Raw genomic sequence first — 27,525 nt, forward strand, 5'->3', positions numbered from 1 at the left:
AGGGTATTCCGTTAAAGGCATCCGGGGGCCCTTGATGACCCAGGGGAGCTCTCAGTTGATGTACATCAACAGGGCTCCCCCTACTGGTGGTTGACCCTTACTGGACTACCTACATGGCAGTCAGGAGTGAGATATAGTCAGTTCAATTCCAGTGCCTAAGCCAATACCACTCACATTCTGTAACCAGAAAGCTGTGGCCTTCATTAGCCCATTAACCTAAAATACTGGTGTCCATGTGTTTTATTATTCAACAAATGGGGGAGGGCTCGGGGCCTTGACACACAATTCTCCTCCATGCACACTGCTACAGCAATTGGACTTGAAAAAGGGAAACATCAGTGGCAGACTTTGAGCTCTCAAATTTCAGCAGCACCCTATGCGACACTAAAATTTGTCTCTCTCGCTCCCTTCTACAGAGTTCTTGTGGCACCTCCTGCAGTGAGGTGCTCAGTGCCACTACACCATCCTAAAACTACCTCTGGAACCATTATAATATTTTTCTCAAGTCTAATTACAGAGGGGAGGAGTGAAGGGGGGAATTCAACCAGGGGGGGAGTTCATCCTTCCTCGCTGAAATTTCTCCTTCTTTGATGCAATTAGTCTTGAAATAAGACCGTTGGCTCATGTTTATATCCTTCCCACAAAAGTTTTGTTTTTATCCTGACCTTTTCTATCTTTTTTCTTGTTTTCTTCTCCCCCCCCCCCCGAGAATGTCTTTGTCTTCCTCTTAAAATGCCTTGAGTAGCTTTGCTATTTTTAACATTCAAATACCCTTCCTCTTGTGAGTGGATTCCAGCATACCCCGTGATGTCCACTTTAGGGTAGTTGCGTGTGGTTCTGTTGTAGCCACACTTGTCAGAACCATGCAGGCAAGCAAAATATCACAAAGTATCTCCTGAACAAAGCCTCAAGCAGATAGCTGGCTGTGTCAGTGAATTTTCTAAATCTAAAGGACAGAATATCATAGGGAGTATGCAATCACCAGGGTCTTCTGAAGTTCAGAAAGAGCCCAGGAGATAATGTCATTGGTACAAAACGTTGTCAGAAGATAATGGTCTCCTGCTGCTAGATTAAAGCCTGGGAAGACTGAGCCCTCTTAGCAAAACTACACACAAGCAGAACCAAGCTACTGATGGTATTTTCAAAGTAGGAGGCATTTATCTTGTAACAACATCCTATTCCTTTCACTCTGCTCTTTTGTTGTGGCAGAATAGAAAAGAACTGTGTCATTGTTCAGAATATGCCTTGCTGTTTTCTGATTGGTTCATCTTGCTTTCCAACCTTGCCATGATTCTTGGGCTGCTATCCTAAGCATGCTTAAATGGATGCTTAAACCCCAATTTAAATCAATAAGGCTGCATTCTTAAACACATGTACTAAGGAGTAAGCCTGACTGAACACAATAGGACTGACTTCTGAGTATACCTATATGGGATTGCACTGTTATCACTGTCTTCCAAGCATTTTAATACTCTACCTTTCTATTTGCAAACACAAATTTATTTCATGTGAGGAACTCAATTCCTCTGAATATGATAAAACAAAAGGCATCTCTAAAACATATATCCTCTGCTCAGCTGAATTTTATTATCAAGAATGTGTAAATACAAACAACCAAATACCACTGCTTGAAAGGGAATAGCACTGGTGGTACTTTAGTTATTTGCAGACTAAATAGCCAGGGCATAGTTGAGTTTGGCAAGGGGTGTTTTTTATATCGAATATCTCCACCTTACACCAAATATTTCAGCTCAGTGCTGATCTGTGCTTTAATAAATCAGCCATGCTCAAGAGTAGATTATTGTTATGCTTTATATATCAGTTTAACTTTCAGGAGCATTCAGTACTAAATCTACGGTATGCTGCGTTGAAACACTGGATCACTGATGAGCTCTCTTCCAGTATCACCAGTCTGTAAAAATAAAAGGTTGTAGCCTTTTAAATTTTGCACAAAAAGGAATACCCCATGACTCTCCTCAATGGAACCACCACACCTATTTATGTATTTCATAAGATTTATACTCTGCTTGTGTTCCTTTCTTTTTTTAAAAAAAATAAAACAGTAAAAATCCATAAAAACAACTCTGTAAATCATACAAAACAATTTATAGGATCAGAAATTGACTTCAATCTTTTTTTAAAAAAATCAAACCAGAGCAATAATTAACAGCACAACCCTATGTATATTAGCTTGAGGTAAGCCACACTGAACATTGTGGAACTTATTTCTGAGTAAACATAGGATTCAGTTGTAATAATCTAAGCCTGAAATCCTATGCATACTTGCCTAGGAATAAGTTTCATTTAACTCCTTAGGACTACTTCTGAATGGATATGCATAGGATTGTGTTGTTAGACTCAATTTGCATTATCTTCAAAGTAAGGCAGTATTTTTTATGACCACAAACTTTGAAGATATGGATAGTAGAAAGTACAGTGTTTCTGCTCATGAAGGAGTCCTAATGCTGTTATGTTAGGCTCAGACCAAGTCTTCCTCTACTTTTGTTCTAATCATCATCCTGACTTATTCATTGCCCCCAATCTTCAGTTTTTGTTGTGTTTGTTAGGTCAAGACGATTGGCTAGCATGTGTTTTGTTTTGGTTTTTGCCTAATAGTATAACCTGTTAGTGGCTTTTATTAATTTTTTGCTACATATGTTAATCATGCATATGCTCAGCATGAACCTGTTGTGAGGGAAGATTAAGAGGAGGGGTGTTGAATGGAATGAGTGACAGGCATATCTGGGTCGTTTAAGAAATTATACTTTGTGGGTGTGACTGTGAGAAAGCCAGAAAAGGACTGGAGAAAAGGAGGAGAGAGATATGTAACAGTGTATTTTGTTTCAATTTATTTATTTTATTTTATTTTAGGTTTTGTTGTTAAGGGTAAATGCATTCCATCAGTATAATGAAAAATCAGGGGGCAGTAGGTTCTACAATTTTTTTTAGTTTAAAAAATGTCTCAACAAATAGATTTGAAACTTGCCAGTACAAGAAATTAAGATTTGAAGACTCTCCGTGACAAATTTGGGGTAGAAAAGATAAGAAATTACTTATTCTGAATGAGTTAAAGGATATTATGTGTTTTTCTTCTACAGAATTTGCCGGGGTTGTACTCCATAAAGATTTCTTCCTGTGCACTGTGTGCTTTGGAAAATGGGCTGCTGATTTAGGTCAAAAGGAATGTCTAGTATTTGCTTTCACCTATGAGTTCTGTAATATTAATCATTATTAAAAATGCTTTTTCCTGGCCAATGTTAGTCAATGGACCTGTTATTCCATTGTTGCTAAGCAGCAGTTTTTGGCCAGTCTTAGCCTCTGAAGTACAAGATTCTCATAGAATAGGCCTCACTCTTGAAGAGCTTACAGGTCAGGTCAGTCAAGAGGTGAGATGTTAGGTGTGAAAGGACAGCGAGAAGAAATCACAAGAGATGAGTAAAAATAGTTTGCGAGGCATGGAGGAAGGGGAAATGTCTTTAAGGTGCACAGTGGCTGGATTTCTAACAGGCAGCTTAAAGGCCCTGAGGAGTCTTCACAAAAAATGGGAAAGATTTAGGTGGTAACGCTGTGCTGTATCTGCTGAATTTTTGTTCTCCATTCCAACTTTTAAAGACCAGCCTTACCAGTGCTGGCCACCACCCACCCACCCTGCAAATTCAGGCCTTCTCCTGCACCTTCAATAACTATAGAATGTGCAGAAATTGGCTAGAGTGGTTGTAGGTCACGGACACCAACATTGTACTAATTGCACTTGTAACACAAAGGTAGTGGTGAAGATGGAACTAACTACAGAACTATAGAATACCATACCATATCAATCTTGCCTAAATTACATACCTGCAGCTTAGCAGTTGTAATTTCCTGACATTTTGGAGCTTATGTAAAGATGGAAAGCCCAACATACTAAAGCAAAATATTTATTGAACAAACACTGAAAACTGGAATTCTGCCATACCATGAAGAGGGAGAAGGAATCCCAGTGAAGTACAGTGATACCCTATTGGCCAGGCACATGGGTGCTCTTTGGGAAATAAGCTCTTTAGGAAACAACTGCCACCTCAAAGGTCCTAACTATTTGGCAATGTGTGATTTCTCTCTCTCTCTTCCTCCACCCCCCCCCCTCCAATGAAAGGCCCTTGTTTTGTTTTACCTCAAATGAAAGGCCCTTGTTTTGTTTTTGTTTCAATTACAGTGCAAGTTGGAGTTTCATGCGTGCACATCTGGCAAAAACATTGCAGCTCGCTGTGAAGGGCCTTGCCCATGCCTTCCAGGACAGGAAAGTCTAAAGCACAAGGCCGAGAAAACTGGTGAGTTGATCTGTTGACTTTGATATAAAATGTCTTTCTAATTACTTTTGCTGTTGGTATGCTGTCCAGTCCAATCCATATTTACTCCGAAGAGAGATCCACTAAGTTCAGTGAGACTTACCGTACTTTCAAGCATATGGCTGTTCTATGTGGTGGCAATAGAATTGCAAGTCCTGGGGCTCTTTTGTTATGACTTGTGAAGAACGTGGAAAAGGCCTCTAGCCCAAGCATTCTGGAATCCTAGATGAGTGATTTTCAAATACTGAATGGGTCACTGGAGCCTTGCAGTTGAATTGAAATGCTACTGCAAGTTCATGTGAAGGGTAGTGCATCAGAAGAAGGTGGCAGGAATGTGTGTAACAGCTTTGTCAGTGTGGGAACCAAGGGCTGGGCTGCGGAGAGAAAAAATGCAACTTCCTATTGGTAGAACCCTCTGCAGAAATTTTCTGACTTTTTAGACCATTTGTCTTTGACTGGTGTTTTGGGACACGCTATACAGCAAAATCCTATACATGTGTAGAAGAAAGTCCTGTTAAGTTCAATGTGGAGCTTACTCTCACATAAGTTCTGTAGTATAAGATTGCAGTCTGAAAGTGGGTTGCAGCGCTATCACCATGCAAATAAATGTTTGAAAATTAGGAAGTGGGTCACCAAATGCATGTTTCAGCTAAAGGCAGCCCCTGAGTCTACTAAGAGTTAGGACTACTGTTCTGCATGAGTTCTAAGAACATTTCTTGTTTCTCAAACATTCAGTGTGTCTCAAACTTTGCGAAACGCCATCAACAGGTGTGTTAAAAAATACTAACTGGGCAATCAGCAGAGTGGCTAGCCCAGTGACCATTGCAGCATTCCCAGCTAATGGAATAGAAGAAAACAGAGTATCCATGTCTATCCTAAGCCTTCACTTATTGCCACCTCTACCAATGGCCTCTGGTTTTCCTCTCTCACATCACTAATGAGCCCAATGAGGACACATGCCAGCCCTGTTTAGGTTTCCGAATCATTAACACGATGAGGGTTTGTGAGGATGAGCACACTGGCGAATAACCCATCATTGCCCCTTTGCCCTACATTAGTTCAAAGAATAACTTCTGGGTAGGGAGATTTTTCTACTCATGTAGGTTCCTTGTGTGATTCAGAACCCTGATTTTCCAAGATTCTAAATTGCACACTGAAAATTGTAGAAAAAACAACCTATATGTAAAAGGATATCTTTATTGTATTGTTATTTTTTATTGTTTTTTAGACCCAAGGAAGATGATATTATGCTGCAGCTATTGTTCTAAATAACAGCATTTAATTTGGCTGCTCCTCTTAAAGAATGCATCATTATTTCTCCTGTTCACCACATTTTATCAAATTTTGAGAAAGCATTTTCCATGGTATGGTCACCCAATATTACACATGTGTTTAGCAATCCCTGATGTGGCTGGGATGGTTTTGGAAAAAAACCTCACTGATAAATTGCCACATTTTATTTTCTTTTTTTCTTCTCTTAAACAAATACACATGCACACCCATTGCCTCACATTATCTGCTCTCTCTATGCCCTTTCACATGCCCTTATCAGAGGCTGTATCATATTAATAAATCTCCAGTGACATTTTAAGCTCACAATTTCATTCACATAACAGAATAAATTCTAATAACCGTTAGGTTGATAAATGCAATTTGACAGGATGTACGTATTCAGCAGGGCAAGGTTTTGTTTTGCTTGAATCTCTGATTAGTTAATTCTGCTGTGCAGAGCACATTGTGATGTGTTCACTCTCTTTCTGGAAACACAACTTCTCAAGTGATTGAGACAATAATTATTTTGGAGTTGGTTCTCTTAATGACCATCCTGTATGTTACTCTCACAATTAGTGCATGTGTGTAACTGATCTACCCATTTTTCCAATCACTGTACTGCTCTCTTATGTGGCCTATGGCCAATGCAGGTGTCAAAATCCACACCCATGACGTTTTGGGCTTTAACTGATTGTCCCAAGGACTCAAAAGTGGCATGGGCTGCAAGGCCAGCTCCTGTAGTAAACTGCAGTGGTAGAAATGAGGGCCTTCTTTCCACCCCCACTACAACCAATGTGTTCTGTGGATTCACCGATGCCTGTAAATAATTAAAGTTATGGCCTAGTGATATTCCAAGACTGGGGCCTGCCTCTTTCTTGCCAATCACAATACAAAGGTGTTGCTTATCTCAGCCATCTCACAAAGGTGTCAGGTTTTCTTCTTCTGGCAACCAAGGTAGGCAGCAGTGACCAGAAGCAGATTGGCTAGTGGGACGGAGCTATAGCAATAGCCTCCCAGCAGCACTGTTGTGGCTGCCTACCAGAATGGAGATGGTAAAACAGAGAGTGGCACCAATCCAACGCTCCTACCACTATGCTCACACAGCCCCAACCTCAGTTCTGCCTCGCTCTCCCTTCTTCCAGTAAGCAACAGCAGTGCCACTCCTATGAGGCTTTTTCTCCTGCTACACCCACCTCTTGCAATGGAGGTGCCCACACAGATCAATATTGCTGCCTCTGTTGGCTAGGGAAAGCAGATGGCTGCTTCTTTTGAATAACTAAGAACTGTGGACGGAAGAACTGTAACGAGCATCCTTTTCTTTGAGAAGGGCCAGAGCTCAGTGATGGAGTATCTGCTTTGCATGCAGAATGTCCCAGATTAAATCTATGGCATCCATAGATAAAGCTGAGAAACACAACTGCCTGAAACACTGTAGAACCACTGCCAGTCAATCCAGACAATATTGAGCTTCACATGGACCAATGGTCTGCTCATGGAGGATATATTTCTCTGGCCAAAACTGCTGGGATCAAAAAAAACTTGATGTGGCTTATTGCTGGTGGTTGTGCAATTCCTGCATCTCTAACATTGCCTTTGAGACCTAGCCTCTGCCCACTCGCAGTATCTCCCTGATCACACCCACCCACTTATGCACAGAATATTTTATAATGTCTCTCCCTATAAAGCTAGCAATTTGGTGTCCTGCCTGCAGTTCTGTTATGTAATTAGCATGGTCCAGTTTGTGCTGAGATAATGTAAATAGAAAGTCTCTCAGAGATTAATTTATTTTCTCAATAAGAGTGTCAGGTACAAAATTCCTTTAACTGAAATTTGCTGACAGGTGATGCAGTATTTCCATCACTTATGAGAAGCTGAATTTGTGAAATCTATTCAGACATGACCATATTGCTAAGCAGAAATAAAAGAAGGCAGTGCTGAAACCGGTGCTTCAATAGAGGGATGTTAGTGGGAAACTACTGAACAGAATTACAGTGTCAGGGTTCTGAGCAAAATGGAAGCATGCCTCACCAAACTGCTGCATAAGCTTTCTTAATCCATTTATATGAGTTAAATATATGTAATTTTAAACTTCTAATTTCCAGGCTTCCACCTTGTTCCGCATATGTGCACTTAGTTGAGCACAATTATGATTCTAAGTTAAAGGTATAAAGAAACATTTAATCTCTGGGGTGCTGTTAGATTAGTCTTAAAAAAACAAAACCAAAAAAATGCCATGTGAATGAAAAACAGAGAGAGCAGTATCAGTGTGGCTTACCTGAGGGGGATCTCAGATGATATTATTGGAAAATGTTTGCAATTTAAGCAACCACCATCTTACAGATCTTTCCCTTCTACTCAAAATTCTGTTGTGCAATTTTAGGACTTCCGGGTTAGCGCGATCAGCAAATGGCGGATTCCCTCCGAGCTCCGGAGGGAATCGGCTTTGTAGAAGACGGGTCCTGCCGCGGCGGCGACGCGGGGACCCTCAGAAACCACAGGCGCGGAAGCCTGTGGACCTGGTAACTCGGCGGGCACCATTTGCGCCCTCCCCGACCAGCGAAGAAGCCTTTTTAAAGGCTTCAGAGCCGGTGACGGAGAGTGGCATGGTGCTGTGAGTGGATCGCTTCTTCTACGGAGTGAAGCCGCGAGCCATGGCCGGAGAGCGCTGACTTCTTCTTTGAACATTTGGGCTCTAAAAGTAACAACCCGTGAGTAATACGGAAATTGGACTTAAAAATATCTTTTAATTGAATTCGGTACGACCGGGGGAGGTGCTAAAAGGAAGTCCGCCTCCCCCCCCCTTGCAGGCATTTTTAAAGCAAGAATCGGATAACTAAGGTTGTGAGACTGTTTTTCTCTCGTTGAGATAAAAAATTTTAATTTCACGATTTGGCTATATAAGTTTTGTGCTGGAGGACCAGAATCGACTGTGTGAGCTGAAGTTTAACCCCCCCGGATCTGGGAGCGACCCGAGAGAGAGCCTGTGGAGGATTTAAATAGAGTTTGACAGCTGTCAAATGAGCTGTCAAAGTCAGGAAATTTGGCTTTGTGCTATTTCTACCGGTTATCTTTGTTACATTGGACTTTAAGCTTTTGGAAATAAGAAATAAGAACAAAATAACCTGATTGTTGGATACTGTAACCAGAATCCCTCGAGAGGGGATTCTGAGATACTACAATGGCTGCAGATGGAAAAGTACAGGCAGAGTTGGATAGAGTGTTTCATTTCCTGGGAATATTGCAAGAGTTGAGTGATGTTATGGCTACAAATCTTACAACCTTGAACTCTAAAGTAAACAACTCTGTTGAAATCGTTGAGGATTTGATTCAAGAAGAATCTGCAGCTGGAGAAGAAGAAATTTGTGTTGTTGTAGAGGAGTCGAATAGAGGAGCTGAAATGCGGCAGGTGGAAAAGGACAACCAGAGGCCTGTCAGGATGGAAGTTAAGGAAAACAAGGTCCGGATGATGAAAACTTGGTATGAAATGGAAAATGAAGATTGGGGACTCTCTCCTATGGGGAGTCCGAAAGACCTTTGGATTACAAATTCGATAAAGGTGAAAATTGAAGTATTTGGGACATTTGGGACACTGGTATCTGAAAAGACCAAGAAACAGGATCTGGACTTTTTCTTTGAATATGGAGGCCTGGTTCGAAAAAATACAGATCCTAGTGGGTCAAAGCTGCTCCGAGACTTGATGTGCAACATGAAGGATTGTCAACAAAACCGGCGGAAAGGGACTGAAAGAGACTTAAGGGCCTCGGACGTGATAGACCCAGGCTGAGAATTGATAGACTGAAAGATAATTTTTGGGGAGCAAAACCGGGGAAGGGGGGGGAGAATTTGGGAATCCAAAGGGGTATAATTATATGTTTTTATTGGATAAGTTGTTGGGTAACAATTATAAAAATTGGGAAACTCGTGAAAGGGAACTTGGGTCGACCTTAGAAAAAGGGGTAAATGTTATGTATTAAAATGAGGTTTAGAAGTTTAAATTTGATAAATTAAGATAATTTAAGTAAAATGTTAATAAGGGAAAATTTGGGGGCAAGAACTTGCTGAGTTAATTATTGGAATAGGGATGCAAGAAGGGGAGGTGGGGGAAGTCCGGGAAAGTGGTTAAGAAATTAAGATTTTAAAATTATATGTGTTATGTGTGTGTTGTGTGCTGTATCTGTATGTTTTTGTGTTTGTCTAAAAAACCTTTTGAAAACCCTAATAAAAATTTTAATAAAATAAAAAAAAAACAAAATTCTGTTGTGCAATTTTATCCCGCCCATGTGGCTTCTTAATTCATGTGTTTTTCTAGTGGCAAGAGATCCCACTATAGGAAAGCAGCTAACACAACTCCCACCAAGGTGAATGGGGCTTGACAGGTGTGCTTTGAAATAAAACATTGCTTTTAGTAACTTAGAGCATCTCCATGGAGCCTCAGATAAGAGAATCAGAGCTTCAAACTTAGGGGTGCAAAACAGCCTGATGGCCACCTTCCAATGGCCGCAGGCCAGCGGGGCAGCAACAAAGGCAAAAGTGGGCATAGGAAGGAATGTGAATCTTACAGTAGGCTAGTTTCTATCCACACTCACATACCCTTCTCTGTCCTCCAATCAGGCAAGCACATTCCACTTTCACCTTGATGGGAGGTCAGTGGCTCTGGTGGGAAGTGGCAGCTGGATTTGGCATCCTTATTTAGAATCTGAACGGATCCCCCATCGCAGCTTGTGGTATGGCACCTTGGCCATACCAAGTCTGGTGCTGATGGTGCTGCAGAGCTGGCAAGGACACCATGAACCTGACATGGAACACCTGCGGTCCCCAAATGCTTCCTGTTGCATGCCAAGGGGTGACAGGAATGGAGAAACAGGACCCTGGACAGTACCATTGCAGGCCCTTACTGCTAACATTTGATGTGTGGTGCCGGAAATTTGGTGTAGCTCATTCATTTAGTCTGCAGCTTTCCTGGGAGTAAGGAAACCAGTATGCCCTGCATGAGACAAGATTATATAGCACTGGCCTGATTTAGCTGCAGAGACCCATACTATGAATGATTTGATTGGAGCTAAATTTGTAAAAATTATGCTGCACATCTTTCATGGGTCTCTTTCAGGATCTATTTTACAATTCCCATTGAGTTGACTGGAAGTGTATTAGCTGCAGTGCCTGATTGATTACAGTTCTGGTCTGAAGAAGGGTAAACTGGACTAAGAATTTCTTTAATAATAGCTCCCTGTTAACATCAGCACCCAGTATCACTAAGGCGTTCACATCATAATAATCATTTCATTTGAATTATAAGATGGTAAGAAGGAAAATTAAAGGACGATTTGTCACTGTAATGATATATGCTCTCTGCATTGTCTGGTATTCTGCAGTAAAATCTTTGAAGAGACAAGCAAATTGTATTCTTTGGTCCCTGTGTTTTGAAAATTGGATTTTGCTCAGTTCTCCAAGAAGCAAAACCCTCATAGTGATGCTGTATTACAAATGGCATATTTTTAAAGTGAAAGCAAATGTTTAATCCACATTCTCTGCCTGCCTGCCTGCCTGCCTGCCTGCTTGTGGCACACAAACTTTGAAGTTCATCAAAACATGGGGTCTGTGCTTCATTATTAACAACAGCACCCGGCCTTACAGTCTGTTTTGGTGACCATTTCCAACTCAGCTGTTGAAAGATAAAGTTTTATTTGTAATCAGCTCTTGTTAGCTGCCCTTTCAGACAGTATGCCCCTGCTTCCTGCAACAAATTCAGTACAGGAAATATTTCAGCAAGGCAAGGGAATGAATACTGAAGTTTAAAACAAGAGTCTGTGGTCATTTAATAGTGTTGGAGAGGTTCTAGTTCAAGCCTATGTGCTAAGAGAGAGTTAATCACAGAGCAGTACTTGCCTCCCTATCTACCCACAAATCAGCACCACAGTGTGTTGCGGAGAGAGAAAATGGAATGGGGCAGGGTATCTCATGAATGACAGTAAATATTATGGAGCTGGTCCAAAGTTCCTTGGTTGCTCTGATTTGGTATTCATTCATTTATTAAACTTTTTAAATTGCCCTTCAACCAAATAGATCCCAGGGCAATTAGCAAGATGATAATCAGACACCAACTGGGGGGAAAAAGTTAAACAAATTATTGAAACAACACTGCAAGATATAGCAGCAAACATAAAATGGAGCTTAAAATGCACAACCTTCACAATACTGGACATTCTAACCAGTTTTCCTCAAAAGCCAGATGAACAGATGTGTCTTGATGCATTGTCAGAAGCCCAAGAAGAAGGAATTCCATAGCCAGAGTGCCACTACAGAGAAGGCCCTGTTCTGTGCAACCACATAAGGGACAATCCCTGCTGGTGAGAAGAGAAATGCCCCTTCTGCTGATCTCAGATCCAGATAGGGGAAGGTGTTGCATCAGATCCCAAACTAATGTGAACTTCTTAAATTAATCCCAGTAGCATTTAGCCAGCCAATGCAGATACATCAAAATAAATTTAACATGATTCCACACAGATGTGCTAGTCAGCATCCTTACAGAAGAATTATGCACTACCTGAAGTTTTCGGAATGTCCTCAACCCCACATAGAGCACGTTGGATATCCACAATCTGGATATTAGAGTGTTGAGTAAAGACTCCTCAGGCTTTCCAGACCCAGGGCCCACCTTATCACATTTGTGTCTCTAAGTTTTCTGCCATTATGGAAAAATGAGAGTTCTAGAGAGTTCTTCATGTGCCACTGGAGGGAAGCAGATGAGCAGCACTGAATAAGTCTCTTACTGGCAGTGTTGCAGCTTCTGTTGAACTACTGTAATAGCAATTAAGCAACAGAATAACTTAATTTGCCATTGGTATGTTTGTTTTGTAAGGCTATAAAATTGGCACAATTGTAATTGGCACAAGTACAAAGGGGAACAGAATGTGTATTACAATAAATTTCACAAGCATCTATTGTTATCACAACTTCAGTTTGAGGCACTAGGCAAAACTTTTTTTTTTTTTAAAAGCTCTCTCAAGCTCTTAAATAAGTGACATTTCAATTCCATAAAGTTAGCGTATAATACAAGAAGGGGCAATACTGTAAATTAAGTGATGACCCTTAAAGAAGAAACAGCTGGCAATCCCAAAGGAATATACCTTGGCAAGTGCTGAATTTTAAAATGGCAATCGGTGTACTCGGCAATCTGTTTTTATGCCCTTCTGTAACCTCTGTCACCAGACTAACCTATAACAGTACTTCCTATGTCTTTCTAACTTTGCGTTCTTTAGCTTGTCTAGCTGGTAATATACTATACTTTTTTAAAATACCAGTTTCTGTGTGTATTTCATTTGTCCATGGATATATGCAATAATTCAGCAACAGCAGTCTTTACGACATAACATTTATGTGACTACAGCAACAGCAGTAAGTGGCAATGGGGCAGTTTCCTCCATTGCACCTGAGGGCACCAGTTATGGGGGTGCAGGACAGGCCATGTGATACACACAGCTCTGTCCTCTGACAAAAGAGTACATCCAGGGGGTTCAGGAACAACATTCAGAGGGCAGTGCTTGCCACCTAGCATCTACTGTCTGAGATGGTTCCTTACTCTGCCTAAAGGTAGGCCCAGTCCAGCCCCTTCCTGCTTTAATTCATATCAGGAAAATGGGGAAAAAGAAGCATTTGGGCCATACAGGTATATGGCATACCGATCTTCCAACTTCCTGTCTGAAAGTCCAGTCATTGTAGAAGAATGCAGATACAGCTTATATTGATGACTTCCCCTCTAAATGTTACACACTAAAGTGCACATCCTGTTCACGGTGGAGTGACTGTCCTATTGTTTGTGCTCAACTACCTGTCTTCTCCTCTATTGAGTTGCAAGTCAGCTACATTTTATGAGCTAATCAATGACAGTTAACTCATTTCCATTCAATTTCAATGGAATTTCTTTAATCAGCATTATTTACCTAACATCCATCAGAATATAGTAAGTGGTTGTGCTGTATTTCAGAACCAAGAGAGAAAAAATTTCCCAGACATGAAATCGAAATGTCATGAGCCTGAATACTGCAGGATGACATAAACCTTTAGGACTTCTGCTCAGAAAACTTTGACAGCCCCTAGAACAACAGCTTTATCTTTCTTTTTTTAAGAAGGAATTATAGAAAGGAGGAAGAGGAGCCTCCAAGAATCTATGCATTCAAGTAACCTACACCAACTCAAGCTAAATTATTGGACTAAATCCCCTTTCAATACCATTATTGTAGTGAAGAACTGTAAAGCAAATTTCTGAACAGCCAGTGCTTGGACCACTGTTTTAAATCAAAGGAGCTTTAATAATCAGTATGTTTTGAACATATGACTCAGTAACATGAGTGTTATGGCAGCCACCTGTCTTTCATCTCGAAATGCCACAAAACCTCTTAACTGAAGGTCCCCACCCAACTTTCCTCATGAGTTTGGGAGATTTTGCCCTAAAGCCTCCCTAAAAGCTCCTATTAATAATGTATTTGAGTCATATCTTCAAAGGACACCCTACAGATTTAAACAGCGGCCCTTCTATTATACTGCTTTGGCATATGTGGGCTGTTCATGGCTTTCCAACTTTCTCTTTGCCTCACTTTTTTGGCTCATATTTGAACATAATTGTTAGAGACTATGCAGAGGCATAAGAAAGAAGCTCAAGGTTTTGGAAATTCTTATAGCTTCAGTGGGGTACATTTTATAAAAAATGGTTCCCAATTCCAGCACATTATTAATGCTCTTCATGCAGCTGTAACTTTGTCTATGCCTGATGCGGCACTCACCGATATTATACCAAATTATTGGCAGATCATAATGTTAATTTGAAAACAAATGCTTTAAATGCTCTTTCTCTAAGTATGTGCCATTGTAGGTGTTTTACTCTGGAACGCTGGCTGCCTAATAAGCTTTATTGCGTTTCGAAGCATAAACCTGGAATTGATTCTGCTCTTTGTAATGCTGTTTTTCCCAGAGGGGATATTAATACTTTACAAAAAGAAAATAAATTAAAATAGGTTTGTTTACTTTCAACAGCCCATCAAAGGAGCTGTTTCACTTGGTATGAACGAGATTGTCTTTTACACGAAGATGAAATAGAGAGCCAAAGTGTACTTTTCAGGAGCTATTTTGCATATTGAACTGTCTCAAAAGGTATTCACAGTAAGTTATAAAACACTTATGTAAGACTAGACTAGGGGTGGACAAACCTGTCAGTCTGGGTTTTTCTCCATTCTCTCTCTCTCTCCCCAGTACAGTGGTGCCCCGCAAGACGAATGCCTCGCAAGACGGAAAACCCGCTAGACGAAAGGGTTTTCCATTTTTGAGTTGCTTCGCAGGATGAATTTCCCTATGGGCTTGCTTCGCAAGACGAAAATGTCTTGCGAGTCTTGAGATTTTTTTTCGCTTTCCCCCCCTTTATCTAAGCCGCTAAGCCTTTAATAGCCTTTTAGCAGCTAATCCGCTAAGCCGATAAGCCTTTAATAGCCGCTAAACCGCTAATAGTGCTAATCCGCTAAGCCGCTAATAGGGTTGCTTCGCAAGACGAAAAAACCGCTAGACGAAGACACTCGCGGAACGGATTAATTTCGTCTTGCGAGGCACCACTGTATTTGGGGTAAAAGCCTGTGTACTGCAATTTTGCCTGGTGTATATGTATTTTGTGGGCACTTTTCATTAATACAGTGGTACCTCGGGTTACAGACACTTCAGGTTACAGACTCCACTAACCCAGAAATAGTACCTCGGGTTAAGAACTTTGCTGCAGGATGAGAACAGAAATCGTGTGGCCGTGGCGTGGCGGCAGCAGGAGGCCCCATTAGCTAAAGTGGTACCTCAGGTTAAGAACAGTTTCAGGTTAAGAACGGACCTCCAGAACGAATTAAGTTCTTAACCCGAGGTACCACTCTATACATTTTCAGTATGCATTGTTTGGGTGGGGGACTAGAAAACATGAAATTCAGAGCAATGTGAATTCAGGAACCAAAATAATAATAAATAATAATAATAATAATAATAATAAATGCTCTAGGGGTTCTCCAGACCCCTCTGAACCAATTTCAGGGGGAGTAGATAAATAGGTACTGCTCCGGCGGGAAGGTAAACGGCGTTTCCGCGTGCTGCTCTGGTTCGCCAGAAGCGGCTTAGTCCTGCTGGCCACATGACCCAGAAGCTGTATGCCGGCTCCCTCAGCCAATAAAGCGAGATGAACACCGCAACCCCAGAGTCGCTCACGACTGGACCTAATGGTCAGGGGTCCCTTTACCTTTAAGGCCACTCGGGGAGGAGAGGGGAGAAGTCTTGCTGCACTGGTGGAAATCTGTAAGCAGGTTTTAGATAGCAGGACTAGTTCGTTGATTCCTGCCCATAATATTTAGATTGGGCTCAGAGTATTATTGAAGATTAATTTCAGAGTACAAGCTTTCATAATTAAAAGAAACCTGACTATTAGTATCACTTCACATGTTGCATGTTGCATAAAATGTTTGGAATGTGGCAAATCTGCTCTAGGAAATACATTGTCACACTATAGGTACACACTGCTCAAAGAGCATTGACTGACTCTGACTCCATGTTGACTGTACACTCAGTGGCAAATCTGGGTTCTCCTTTGCTTCTGTGGAAAATGGTCCCTACCATACCTCCCAGAATTGCTTCACAATTGCTTTCTTCAAGGGTACGTTGTAGAAGGTTTTACAAGCAAAAAGTGGGAATGCAAAAACGTAGTGTGTATTAAGTTATGTGTTCCTAGAGATACACTTGCAAAGAGGCAGGGTTGATTGTGTCTCCCTTCCAAAGGAACACTAGGCATTTACTTGACTTATTGGTAAAAGATTGGAGATTGTGTGTTCAAATCCTTCAGATGATCCAGTTTCCTGTAGGCTCCCCTGAACTGTGATTCTGAAAAGGAAAAGGAAAAACACTGCCGGGTTAAACTGCAGGTGACAGTCTTCTCAATGACTCTGCTGATCAATGGAAGTAGTAGCAAGGAGTATTAAGCCTTTTTCTGTTTCAGTTGAGCCTTATTTGAGCAACAAGGTCTTCCTGATCCTTGGTTATTCTTAAGTGATGACTCCTCTTTGATTCTGTCTCCTGATTTTTCCTACGGTTCTGATATGTCTCCTGATTTGTCTGCTGGCTCTGACTTGCTCTTCAGTTCTAACTCTTGGCTGGGCCCATGGCTCTTGGCAGACTGTATATGAAAGACAGTATATATCACATACCTGAGAACAGTGATGTTGCTGCTAGGATGTTATCAAATATTTTGGAAGAATGTGCATGCGTCCTGATAAACAACAACACATAGGTTATATATAAGGACAGCTGAGATTCCCAGTTGTCACAGGTCCTGGAATGTCCTTGGGAAGGTGTCATGGCCTTATGCCCTAGCCAGCGATTATTGTAATCGAACCAGTATGATGGTAGAGACCTGAGCAGAAAGACTATTTAGAACAGATTTTATTAAAGCAAAGCATAACACTGTGATACGATAAATTTTAAAATCGTAAGTTTTGTAACTTTAAAAATAATTTATGCTGCATATACACTTTTTATGGCTCAGCATCTGTTCACATTACAACTGCTTCAACTCACAAAATTGGAGAGAACAAATTCTGTACCGCTTAGGAGTTGACTGATCAGTGAGTTACTCCTATGGTCTCTCATAATGATGATATTTTGATGCCAGCTCATCTCAACACTGGAAGATTTGAATATTAAAATAGTAGAATGCCAGTTTGGGGGCACGATTCAACTACATGAAGATGGAAGCAATTTTGATCCTCCAGCAAACAAAATGCCTTGTTAGGCCTCAGGATTTGACCTCCCCCCAAGAAATTTCTCAAATAACGAGATTGTAATTTACTTAAGCAAAGTTGATAATCATGAAATTTCTCAAAGGCATAACAAAGACAAGATTATCAATTGACTCTTCTTATCTCATTGCCATTCATAGTTTTGTTAACAGTACACATACTGAGTAAGAAACATCATGGCAGCTGGCATGGAGAAGGACTATAAATTATGTCAGCCCACAGTACCACACGAAACAAATGAAGACAAGTGAAACTAAATGATTCCAAGGGTCCATACAAACCTTTACATTTGTCAATAAGTCTGAAGTTGTTATTTCAAGTAGTTTTAGATTTAGATTAGTTATGGTCAGAACAAGATGTCCAAACCATGCTGTTTTCTAGGAGAGGATCACTAACAAAACAATCCTATCGTCAGGAGCCAATCTGACATAGACTCTGAGACCATCTCATCCAAGGAAGAAGCTTGTGACTCCATAAAAGGCCCAGATTGCTCATTAAGCATCTCAGTTCACCTTATGTTATGGATACCTTGTCTGGGACCTGCGATAAGCCCCTACACCATGTCATGGGTCCAGACTTTCCCCATTCATGCATGCACACAGGACCACAGGTGCTAAGATGAAAGTGGGTCTCAGTTCTGGTCCTTATGTAGCCAAAATGATACCATCCGTAGAGAAGAGAGATCAGCATGCTTGAATGAAGTACAAAGATCCCTCCTATGATCAGGGGCCGAGGAAGGGGGGCGGTGGGGGCGGACCACCCGGGTGTCTTCGCTGAGGGGCTTGACATTTGGCACGGGCGGCGCACCAAATGTCTGCCATCGGCGACTCACTCCACCCCCGTGGGTGGCTCACTCCGCCCCTGGCCGCAGGGCGCCCGTGCCTCTCCATGCACCCGAGCCTCTATCCCGCACCTGGGAGGGGCCCCTCCATGGCCTGCCCCCCTCGGGAGCACGCCCACCCTGGGCAGTGCGGGCATATGCTCCGTCGCTGCATATGACCAGAAACAAATCCTAAGGAGGCGAACAACAATGCTGCAAAACAGTCCAGTGAGGACTGTGCATGCTCTGTGGGCACAGAATGTCAATTGAGTATTGCCAGTTTTTTTTTGGGGGGGGGGGGCAGAAAACCATGGGGAGGGGGATGGAATGAAGTGGCTGGAGCCCTTGACAGAACTGAAAGGAAGCATCCCCACAATGCAATTTTTTGTAGCAGCTCCCAGTTGCACTTCCAGATTCCAGTGTGCTAGATAACAAGAGTGTGCACAGCACAACAGATGTGAATAAAACTTAGTTCATATTATCTTAGTGATGTTAACTCATGGATATAGGCACAGGACCAATTTAAGAATAGAAAAGGAGCATACTGGAGCTGACATGCCAGTTGCCTGTTTCCAGGGGAGTAAAGTGGCCCCTTTGTTGTGGAGATTAATACGTACTATTCTAAGACATTGTTTGCATCTATTATTTCTGTTGGCTGGTTTTTGATCCCTAAAGTACTGGGATAAAAAATGCACTCTTCTTTGCTTGCGAGCACTTCCAAGCGCAACTGACAACAACATCCCAGTGAGTCACTTATTTCAATTCTGATATTTTAACTTAACTGAAGGAGTACCACAGCTAATGGAAATATTCCCCAAGCCTTGGATTATTGTACACGCCAACTTAGCAGCCTCAGGCTCTGAAAATATGGTTTGAATAAAAAATAATATTTTAGGAGTTTTAATACAGGCAATGATTAGATGTGCCTTGCCCCAGCAAGCATCTTCATAATTTTCAAGTCAATTTATTTTCCCTGATAGAAGGCTTTGAGTACTGTGTGAGACAGTTCTTCTAGCAATAGAAAAGAGCACAGAAAGATGGAAAACAATATGGACTCTGAAGCTGTGTCTGTAATGTTGCATGGATTATGCATGGAGCTTTGCCCTAGTGGGATATTATTGTAGAGATTTAAAACAATCCTTCATGCCCTTCAAAGAAAACTACTTTAATTCAGATTCTTTGCTCAGTAAGGTTCTCTGATGTTAAACCCAAAAGGAACATGTTTATCAACTGTTTTGGTGGGTGCAGAGGCAGGCCGGGGCCGGGAGGATGGTAGGGAAATGGCTGTTCCGTTTTTCACTGAAAAGCAGTCCCATGTGTGAGAGTTTTTAAACCTTTATTTTGTATCTCTGAACACAATGCTAAAAGTAATGACAGAAAATAGTGCTTTTGGTGACTTATGCAAGTGTGCCTACCCTATGGAATACTAATACATGCAGCATATAAGATATAATTAGCAGGGCTGCCTGGTTAATTAGTTTTAAAATGTATACAGTATATATACATTTTTTAGTTTTGAAAAATGTATATATTGCTAATGTATTCCCCCCTCCCTTTAGTGTTAATGTATCTATGTTGGGGAAATTGCAAGTTGCTTTGGGTTGCCCTAAGCAAGATAAAGCGACTAACAAATTTAATTAATAATAACGCATATATAAAATATTTTAGCAGTGATGAGCGAGTATAAAACCACAGTTAAATCTGAGAAAGATATAAAAGCAAACATCTTGTGGGAGCTCTACAAACCTTTACATCAAACTTGCCCTTTCAGAAGAAAAGAGGGTAGCCATCCCTACTCCCCCAAGCGGTGAAATAAAATATGATAGCCAGTTTTCAAACAGCTTGTCAATCTCTCCTATACATACACAAGTTCGTTCTCTGCTTGAGAGATAACAGAACTAGATATGGTGCAGTCTGTCGTATTCTGAGAAATTGCTGTTCGTCAGGCCCTCACACCTGAGGTGCTATCTCTGTTGTACTATCTAAGAGAAATATTTTTAGCTAACGATTCATCTCTGACTCTGGACTTCAGCTGCAGTAATGTGAGCAGAGGTGCCTGCTATACAAGGAGACCTGGTGTAAGTAGTCTGAGAATCAGAGAGATTGCCAGATCATCACATTCAATCATTATGGCAGAATTGCTAAAGGATAAGACTAGGGAAGCAGACTTCACTTTTCTTCAGCTAGTTCTTCACTCAGTACCATAGTACCGTTTACCTGACATAATGTTTTCCCTCTGCAGAAAAATAAAATAACCATGAAAATAACAGAATGCAAATGAACACGAATTTTAAAGGAGGGATCTGTGATCTAGAGACTAGAGTGCTTTGTGATCTCTCCTTCAAATCCATGTGGATATTGTGCTTCTCCAGTGAAATGGTTTTCCCAAAGAAGAAAAACATTTGAAACAGAATCAGTCCACAGAGAACGATTATATTCCCAGGAGCAATGCCATGTGTTCTTGACAGCATAGCTACAGTGGGTACTTCTCCCTCTGAAAGAATCCCATGTGGCACCAACTCACCTGGGAGATGATGCTATGGAGCAATTGAACTTATAGCCTTGGAAAATAGTTGTTGTTGATTCTCAGAAAACAGTGCTGCAGGTTTAAAGTTGTAGAGCAGGGTTGATGATTGTTGCAATTGTGCACATACATCAGGTTATCCCCTTAAAAGTGTGTATTCGTGAATAGCCTCCAAAAGATAGTTTCAAAAAGAAATAAATAATCTATCAGCTCAGTGTACTTGGTGCAGATGTGTCATGTTTAGCAATTTACATTGAGCACAGCATATTAGACTAATTCTGAGAGAGAGAGAGAGAGAGAGAGAGAGAGAGAGAGAGAGGTCTCTAGGCTCTTCAGAATTGTGGGATAATTGCCATTTGTTTTTCTCCTTCACCTTTCTGCTCTCTTGAAAACAACTAGCATTCCGCAAGGGGATTTCAGTGATGAAAGGTGAAGTGAAGACTCCACTGGCAATTGGATATTTTGGCTTAGTAGAGTCATTGCTGCTTGAAAGAGAAATTGGCTTCCCTAGAGAATATGTGGGCAATAAAGAAATAAAGTCCCAGATGAGTTTGTATAAGAGCACATAAAAACTCACCCCTTTTGTCATAGTCATCTATGTGGGGAAACAGAGAACTAAATGGCTCACTAGTAGCATGACCGTTATATTTGTTTAAGTCATTTTACAAATCCACACCTCTTTTAGAAGTGTTTATTTCCCTGAGGAGACAAGCAAAGGGTTCTGTCTTACAAGTCAAGTATGCCAGCCTGTAACAGGATTAAATGGTGCTTTGCTGTTGGACTGAAGTATGAAAAATGCCCTTAGCATTAGGTCAGGATGTGAGGAAGTACTCTGGAGAAATCAAGCTGACCTGGGGGCTACAATTTTAAGCCTTTCCAGAAGATGTCTGTTTGGGCTTTCGGGACTGCTTAAGGAAGTTATGGATCTAAAAATTCCCTTGGTGATTAGGTTAAATATGCCTTTGATAGTCCAACTGTTAATGTGTTAGTTTGTAGTAGCAAAATAATACTAAATAGTTAACAAGTCACAAAGATGTGACCCTGTCTTAATGATCCACTGGGTTGTCTGTTGGTGCCTACGGCTTTAAATGCCCCAAGGCATTTGTTGGATGCATGCTTCCCTGATCTACTGTGGGCCTCTTTTGCCCACCCCCATGGTCAGCAAGAACGTGTGAATGGGAAAGAGGATAGGCAAGAGCACTTGAACAGCTCTGTCCCGGAAAATCTCAATGTTGAACTAACCCAGGGAAGCGTTTCCGATTCCCATCTTGCTCCTTGATCGGAACAAGAAGTGATTGTACATATTACCGTATTTTTCCGTGTATAAGACAAGTTTTTTTGACCCAAAAATGAGGTTCAAAATTTAGGGTCGTCTTATACACGGGTAGTGCTGAGGGGGAACAGGTGAATGATTTTTTGGCACGAGCCCAAGATTGTAAGTGGCGATTGGCCACTTGATTGTTGGCGGCGGGGAGGCCGAAAATCACTCACCCACCAGAATGCAGCACACAACCGCTCGCTTCGCTTACAATTGCCACTTCCAATCTCGGGCTCGCACTTAAAATCTTGGGCTCGCACTTCGTTCCAGCGGGTGAGCAATTTTCGGCATTTGCCGCCTGATTGTTGGGGGGGGGGGAATTCCGAAAATTGCTCACCCGCCAGAACTCAGCACACAACCACTCACGTCGCAGCTGCCTGATCGCTGCCATTAGCCCTCCCAATTCCGCTGCAGCAACCAATAGACATCTGTCCTTGTCGCAGCAAGCAGGAGCGTGATTGGCAGCTGCTGGCGGCGCTCAGGCAGCTGATAGGTGCTTTCTGCGACACAAGCTCCAAGTGACTGTGGAGGCCAATTCTGGATCCACATGTCCTTTCACAGTGGGGACATTCGTTTCTGGGTGGGAGTTGATCACGGTGTGGATTTGCCAAGTGTGCCTTCCTCCTAGCACGTTTCTCCCTTGTGTCCTGAGTTCGAGTGTCTTCAAAGCCCATGACACCTTTGGTAAAGGCTGTTCTCCAGTTGGAGTGCTCGCAGGCAAGTGTTTCCCAATTGTTGGTGTTTATACTACATTTTTTTAAAAAAATTGCCTTGAGACAGACTTTAAACCTCTTTTGTTGACCACCAGCATTACGCTTTCCATTTTTAAGTTCGGAATAGAGCAGTTGCTTTGGAAGACGATAATCAGGCATCCGCACAACATGACCAGTCCAATGAAGTTGATGTTGAAGAATCATTGCTTCAACACTGGTGATCTTTGCTTCTTCCAGTACAGTACACTGGTATTAGTTTGCCTGTCTTCCCAAGTGATGTGTAAAATTTTTCGGAGACACGGTTGATGGAATCTTTCGAGGAGTTGGAGATGGCATTTATAATGCAATGTTGAACACATTTTATTGTCTGCATGCAACATGCCACCCTCCTCCTCCTGGCCACTTCAGGCTCAGAAATTGTGTTGTTTCATGCAGTTGAACCTGTTTAGGTATTTATCAATCAGGGTAAATAGAACAAGACATTGGCCAGATGTGCTGTGACCTTTACGGAAGCCAGCCTGTTCCGGGTGGAATAGCTTTGTTTCTTCTGCCCACTCGATTAATTTCTCTAGCAAGAATCTAGAGTAAACCTTGTATGATATGTCTAGCAGGCTGATAGGTCGATAGTTACGCGGATCTTGTGGGTCCCCCTTTTTATGTATTGGGATGACTATGCTCTGTTTCCAATTAGGCGGGATCTTAAGAGTGGCATTAATAGTGGTAAAGAGAGATGCAAAAATAGGGGCCCACCACATCTGGTTCAATAAGAATACCTCGGGTGGAATCATATCCTCCCCCGGGGATTTATCCCCTGATAGCATGCTAATTAGTTGTACACATCTCTCTGGGGAGACTGGCTCCCAGGTGGGCAAGGCAGATGCAGGAAGAGTGGAGACTGCGTTTACGTCGGAATCTGGGGCGGAATACAGCTGAGCAAAGTGAGAGTGCCAACTGGCTGCTGTGATGTTATTAACGATGAATGAGGGGGGTCTTAAACCTGCATTAATTAAATTCCAGAATTTCTTGTCGTCACGGGTTTTAATGGCCACTGACAATGCCGTCCAGCGTTCTTTCGCAAAGAGCAATTTCTTATGTTGGAGCAACTTCTTGTAGTAAGAACGGAATTGGGCTAACTCCCTGATTTTGCTCTGGGTGCTGTCTGATTTCATATCAGACTGAAGAAATCTAAGCCTACTTCTGCACTGTTTGCATTCTTGGTCGAACCAAGTTTGATTCTTCCAGGTTAGACTCGCACGGGAGGGTTTCGTAAGTGTTGGGAGCAAGTAGGCTAGAATTTGTTGGAAACTTGAGAAATGATTCACATTCATTGTTACCAGCTGAGCTTTCAGGGCTAGGATCTCAGGGGAATTTAGGAGGACTTTTATGTCTTGCTCCAGATAGATATCCCACTTCTTACGACCGGGGGCTAAGGTCAGTGAATCCTGGAGGTGGGGTGAGCTGGGAAGCCCCAGCTGTGTGTGGTGGAAGGAGATGGCAATAGGAAGGTGGTCACTTTCGGTTCTGTTGAACACATTGAAACAATATGCCTTATCATTAAGTGCCGAGGAGGACCAGATATAATCTATAACGCTTGCCCCTCTAGATCCTAGAAAAGTATAGCATCCCCCGGACCAGTCTTTGGGTGTACCATGCAAGCTGTGCAGCCCGCAGTTAATGGTAAACTCCAGCAGCATGATGCCAGCCCTATTAATGGTCTTGTCATGTGAATTCCACGTAGGAAACCACTCCTCTTCTATGAATAGTTGCGACTTATCGGTGAATGAGCTTATATCTGCTCCGATTCTGGCATTAAAGTCCCCCATTATGAGGATCTCTGACTTTGGGACCTCCGCTTTTGACTCCATTCCCAGAGATAGGCTATGGCAGAAGCTTAGTTACACCAACATAGATAAGAGACTCCTCCTCCTTCTTATGGAAATTCATAATGACATATCGGCCAGAGTAAAATTCGGCCCTCTGGGAGCTCTTTCTGATTCTTTCCCTCTGAATAAAGGGGTCAAACAGGGCTGCCTCTTGGCCCCTTTTCTATTCAATTTCTATATCAACGACATCGTTACAACTATGCAGGCCCTAAATCAATCTGCCCCCTCTTTACAACAGCTCATGATCCCCATATTACTCTATGCGGACGACATGGTGATACTGTCTTTAACCAAGCAGGGCTTAAACAACATGCTCAGAGGGCTCATGACATATTGTGATACCAATTCCCTCAAAATCAATTTCGCCAAAACCAAAATTCTTACTTTTGGCACGAAAACTCGGAAGTCATTCTGGAATTTTGAGGGCCACTCTATTGAATATTGCTCAGCATTCAAGTATTTGGGAATCACTTTTCAGCATGGGCTTAGCTGGTCAGCTCACCTAAATATGACCATCCTGGCTGCCCGTAGAACCATCAAAGCCTTGGAGAAATTCTTCTATGCAAAAGGCGGCCAGTTGGTTCCACCAATCAGAAAAGCATTTATCAGCAAAGTCCTCCCGATGTTACTGTATGGGGTTGAAATCTGGGGGTGGAATTTAAAAACACTACAACGGCTGGAGATTCTACAAAACTCTTTTGCACGAAAGATACTGGGTCTCCCCAAGGGCTCGGTTGCTGCACAGTTAAGAACAGAACTGGGCCTCCCCTCCATTGTTGCGAGAGCCCACATTAGAATTATTAGTTTTTATTGCAAATTAATCAATGCCCCAGGTTCCCTACTAGCCAGGCAAGCCTTTTTAACTTGTTCTCATTCCAACAAATGGTCCAAGGCCATGGAGACTATTACTGCACGCTACTCCCTCCCAGATCTCGACACGCTGTCATCTTGGGACCAACATAAAATCCGGGCCTGGATTCTTATAAGAGATGAGGCCATGGACCGGGCACAGTCCACCTCAGCTCGCCTCTCCATGTGGCTCCCTAAAGTGAAAGTGGTAAGATCACTTGCCAACTACTTGATAGACCTGACGGAGCCCAATCTGAGAAGAGCGTTTACAATGGCCCGTTTCCATTCTATACCCACGGCCTTCCTGCAGGGGATCTACTCTAAGACCCCTATTACTCAGCGTCTATGTCCATGCACAATGAATGAAGTAGAGGACTTCATACATTTCTTTTTCTACTGCCCTATTTATGACCCAATAAGACCTAAGCTCCTCCTCTTGATCCCGTCCTCCATTTCATCTAAGGAAGACTGTTTGAAAGCACTTCTTGTGGACGCAAATCCCCAAATTTCACGTGGGGTGGCAATCTTCATAGTGCAGGCTCTGAAACTCAGGGCTACTCTGACAGGGTAGTGTGTCCTAGTCCTGGACCTGTTTTAATTCTTTTATTACCTTTTTTAACTCAATGTGCTGAGCCTATTTTGGGGCCATTTTATGCTTTATTTATATCCGCATACTAGTTTTTTTTGGCGCTGGCAACTAAATCTCTGTATTATTGTCTTAGGGTATTTTAAATGTCATTACGCCAGCAATATCGCTTTGAATTTTGCTTGGTTGCTTGTCTCCAACATTTTTGTATTGTCTTATTTTGCTATGGCTGTATGCTAATGCAATTAAATTAAATGAGTATGTGTTGTTTCATGCCTGCACCCTACTCCACTCCACTTCCATGCTCCATCTCCCAGTGTTTTTGGTTTTGCAGTCACTCACTGTGTTTTTTATGTACAATATATACATGGTCTTTTGTATGTAATAAATCAGGCTTTTAAAAAAAGGAAGGAAGGAAAAAGAAAGAAAGAGAGAGAGAGAGAGAGACTGGATGTACAGGAGCAGCTGATGAGTAAGTTGTTGCTTGATAAAAAAGAAAACAGCAGTCCAGTGTGAGCAAAGTTTGATCACACCAGAAGCATTTGTGGCAAGAGAATGTGCTTTGAAGTGACAGCAGTGTTACTCAGCCATATTCAGGTGGTCTTGCCAATATTAAATTCATGGGTTTTGAAAGTACAAAATGGCACTATTTCCTTCAACGGGCTTTGTGAAGGAATGTAACTTTTCAGTTATTTCTTAATTCTGTTTTTGTTTGTAAAAATGGTTGTCTTCAGTTAGAGCAGGATTGGGGAACCCCCAGGCCTCACTAGACCACATCTCTTCCCCCAGGCCACACCCCTCACTGGTCCAGATCTGCACCCTCTCAAGTGTTTTTGCCTGGCTAGAATGTGTTCTTGAACTAGATGGATGGTGGAGAAGCTATCGGACATGAAAGTCATGCACAACATGTACTGAAAAGACTAGGTGGCTCCTTTCCTGGGGATCAAGCTAATCTGTCCATCCTCAGTGAATTTAACATGAGAGACTCCTATGCAAGAGTCAGAAGCCCCCCTTCAAATGAGCCCCACCATTTGGTCCCTCTCCAACTTCCCATCCCCACTGGCTCCATCCTTGCACATCGGGTAGAGAGTGTGAAGGGAAGAACATAAGCATATTCAGTTGAATATGCATTGGCTCTTCCATGCAGTTCAGAGCCCACTGTGATCAGGCCTCCCAGTCAGATACAGTGTGATCTGGGTACCTCTTCAGACCTTTTGCCCAATGTATGAAGGTCTGAGGATATTGATGGAGCTCCACTCCTCCTCACATACCTTCTTGGAATACAGGGTGAGGTTAACTTCTGAAATAGCCTGAAGCAGACTGCAGCAACAGTGGTTTATGACCCCAAACTATCAGAATGCACCAGGCGTTTAGAGCTCTTATTAGTTAGCTAACTCTGGCAATGCAATATTGTAATGTGGAAGGTGA

The 27,525-nt window shown here is 42.1% G+C and overlaps 1 protein-coding gene across 2 annotated transcripts in view; it reads left to right on the forward strand.

The window, feature by feature from the left end:
* The window catches only part of SPOCK1 (SPARC (osteonectin), cwcv and kazal like domains proteoglycan 1), a 413,288-nt gene that overhangs the window by 325,963 nt on the left and 59,800 nt on the right, over nucleotides 1-27,525 (forward strand). For both annotated transcript variants that reach the window (XM_080996315.1, XM_080996316.1), the window contains exon 6: nucleotides 4,193-4,307. In XM_080996315.1, the coding sequence (XP_080852441.1) occupies nucleotides 4,193-4,307 (115 nt within the window). The remainder of the gene's footprint in view (nucleotides 1-4,192; nucleotides 4,308-27,525) is intronic.

Source organism: Podarcis pityusensis (assembly GCF_964106645.2).
Source record: "Podarcis pityusensis genome assembly, chromosome: 2".
NCBI lineage: Eukaryota > Metazoa > Chordata > Lepidosauria > Squamata > Lacertidae > Podarcis > Podarcis pityusensis.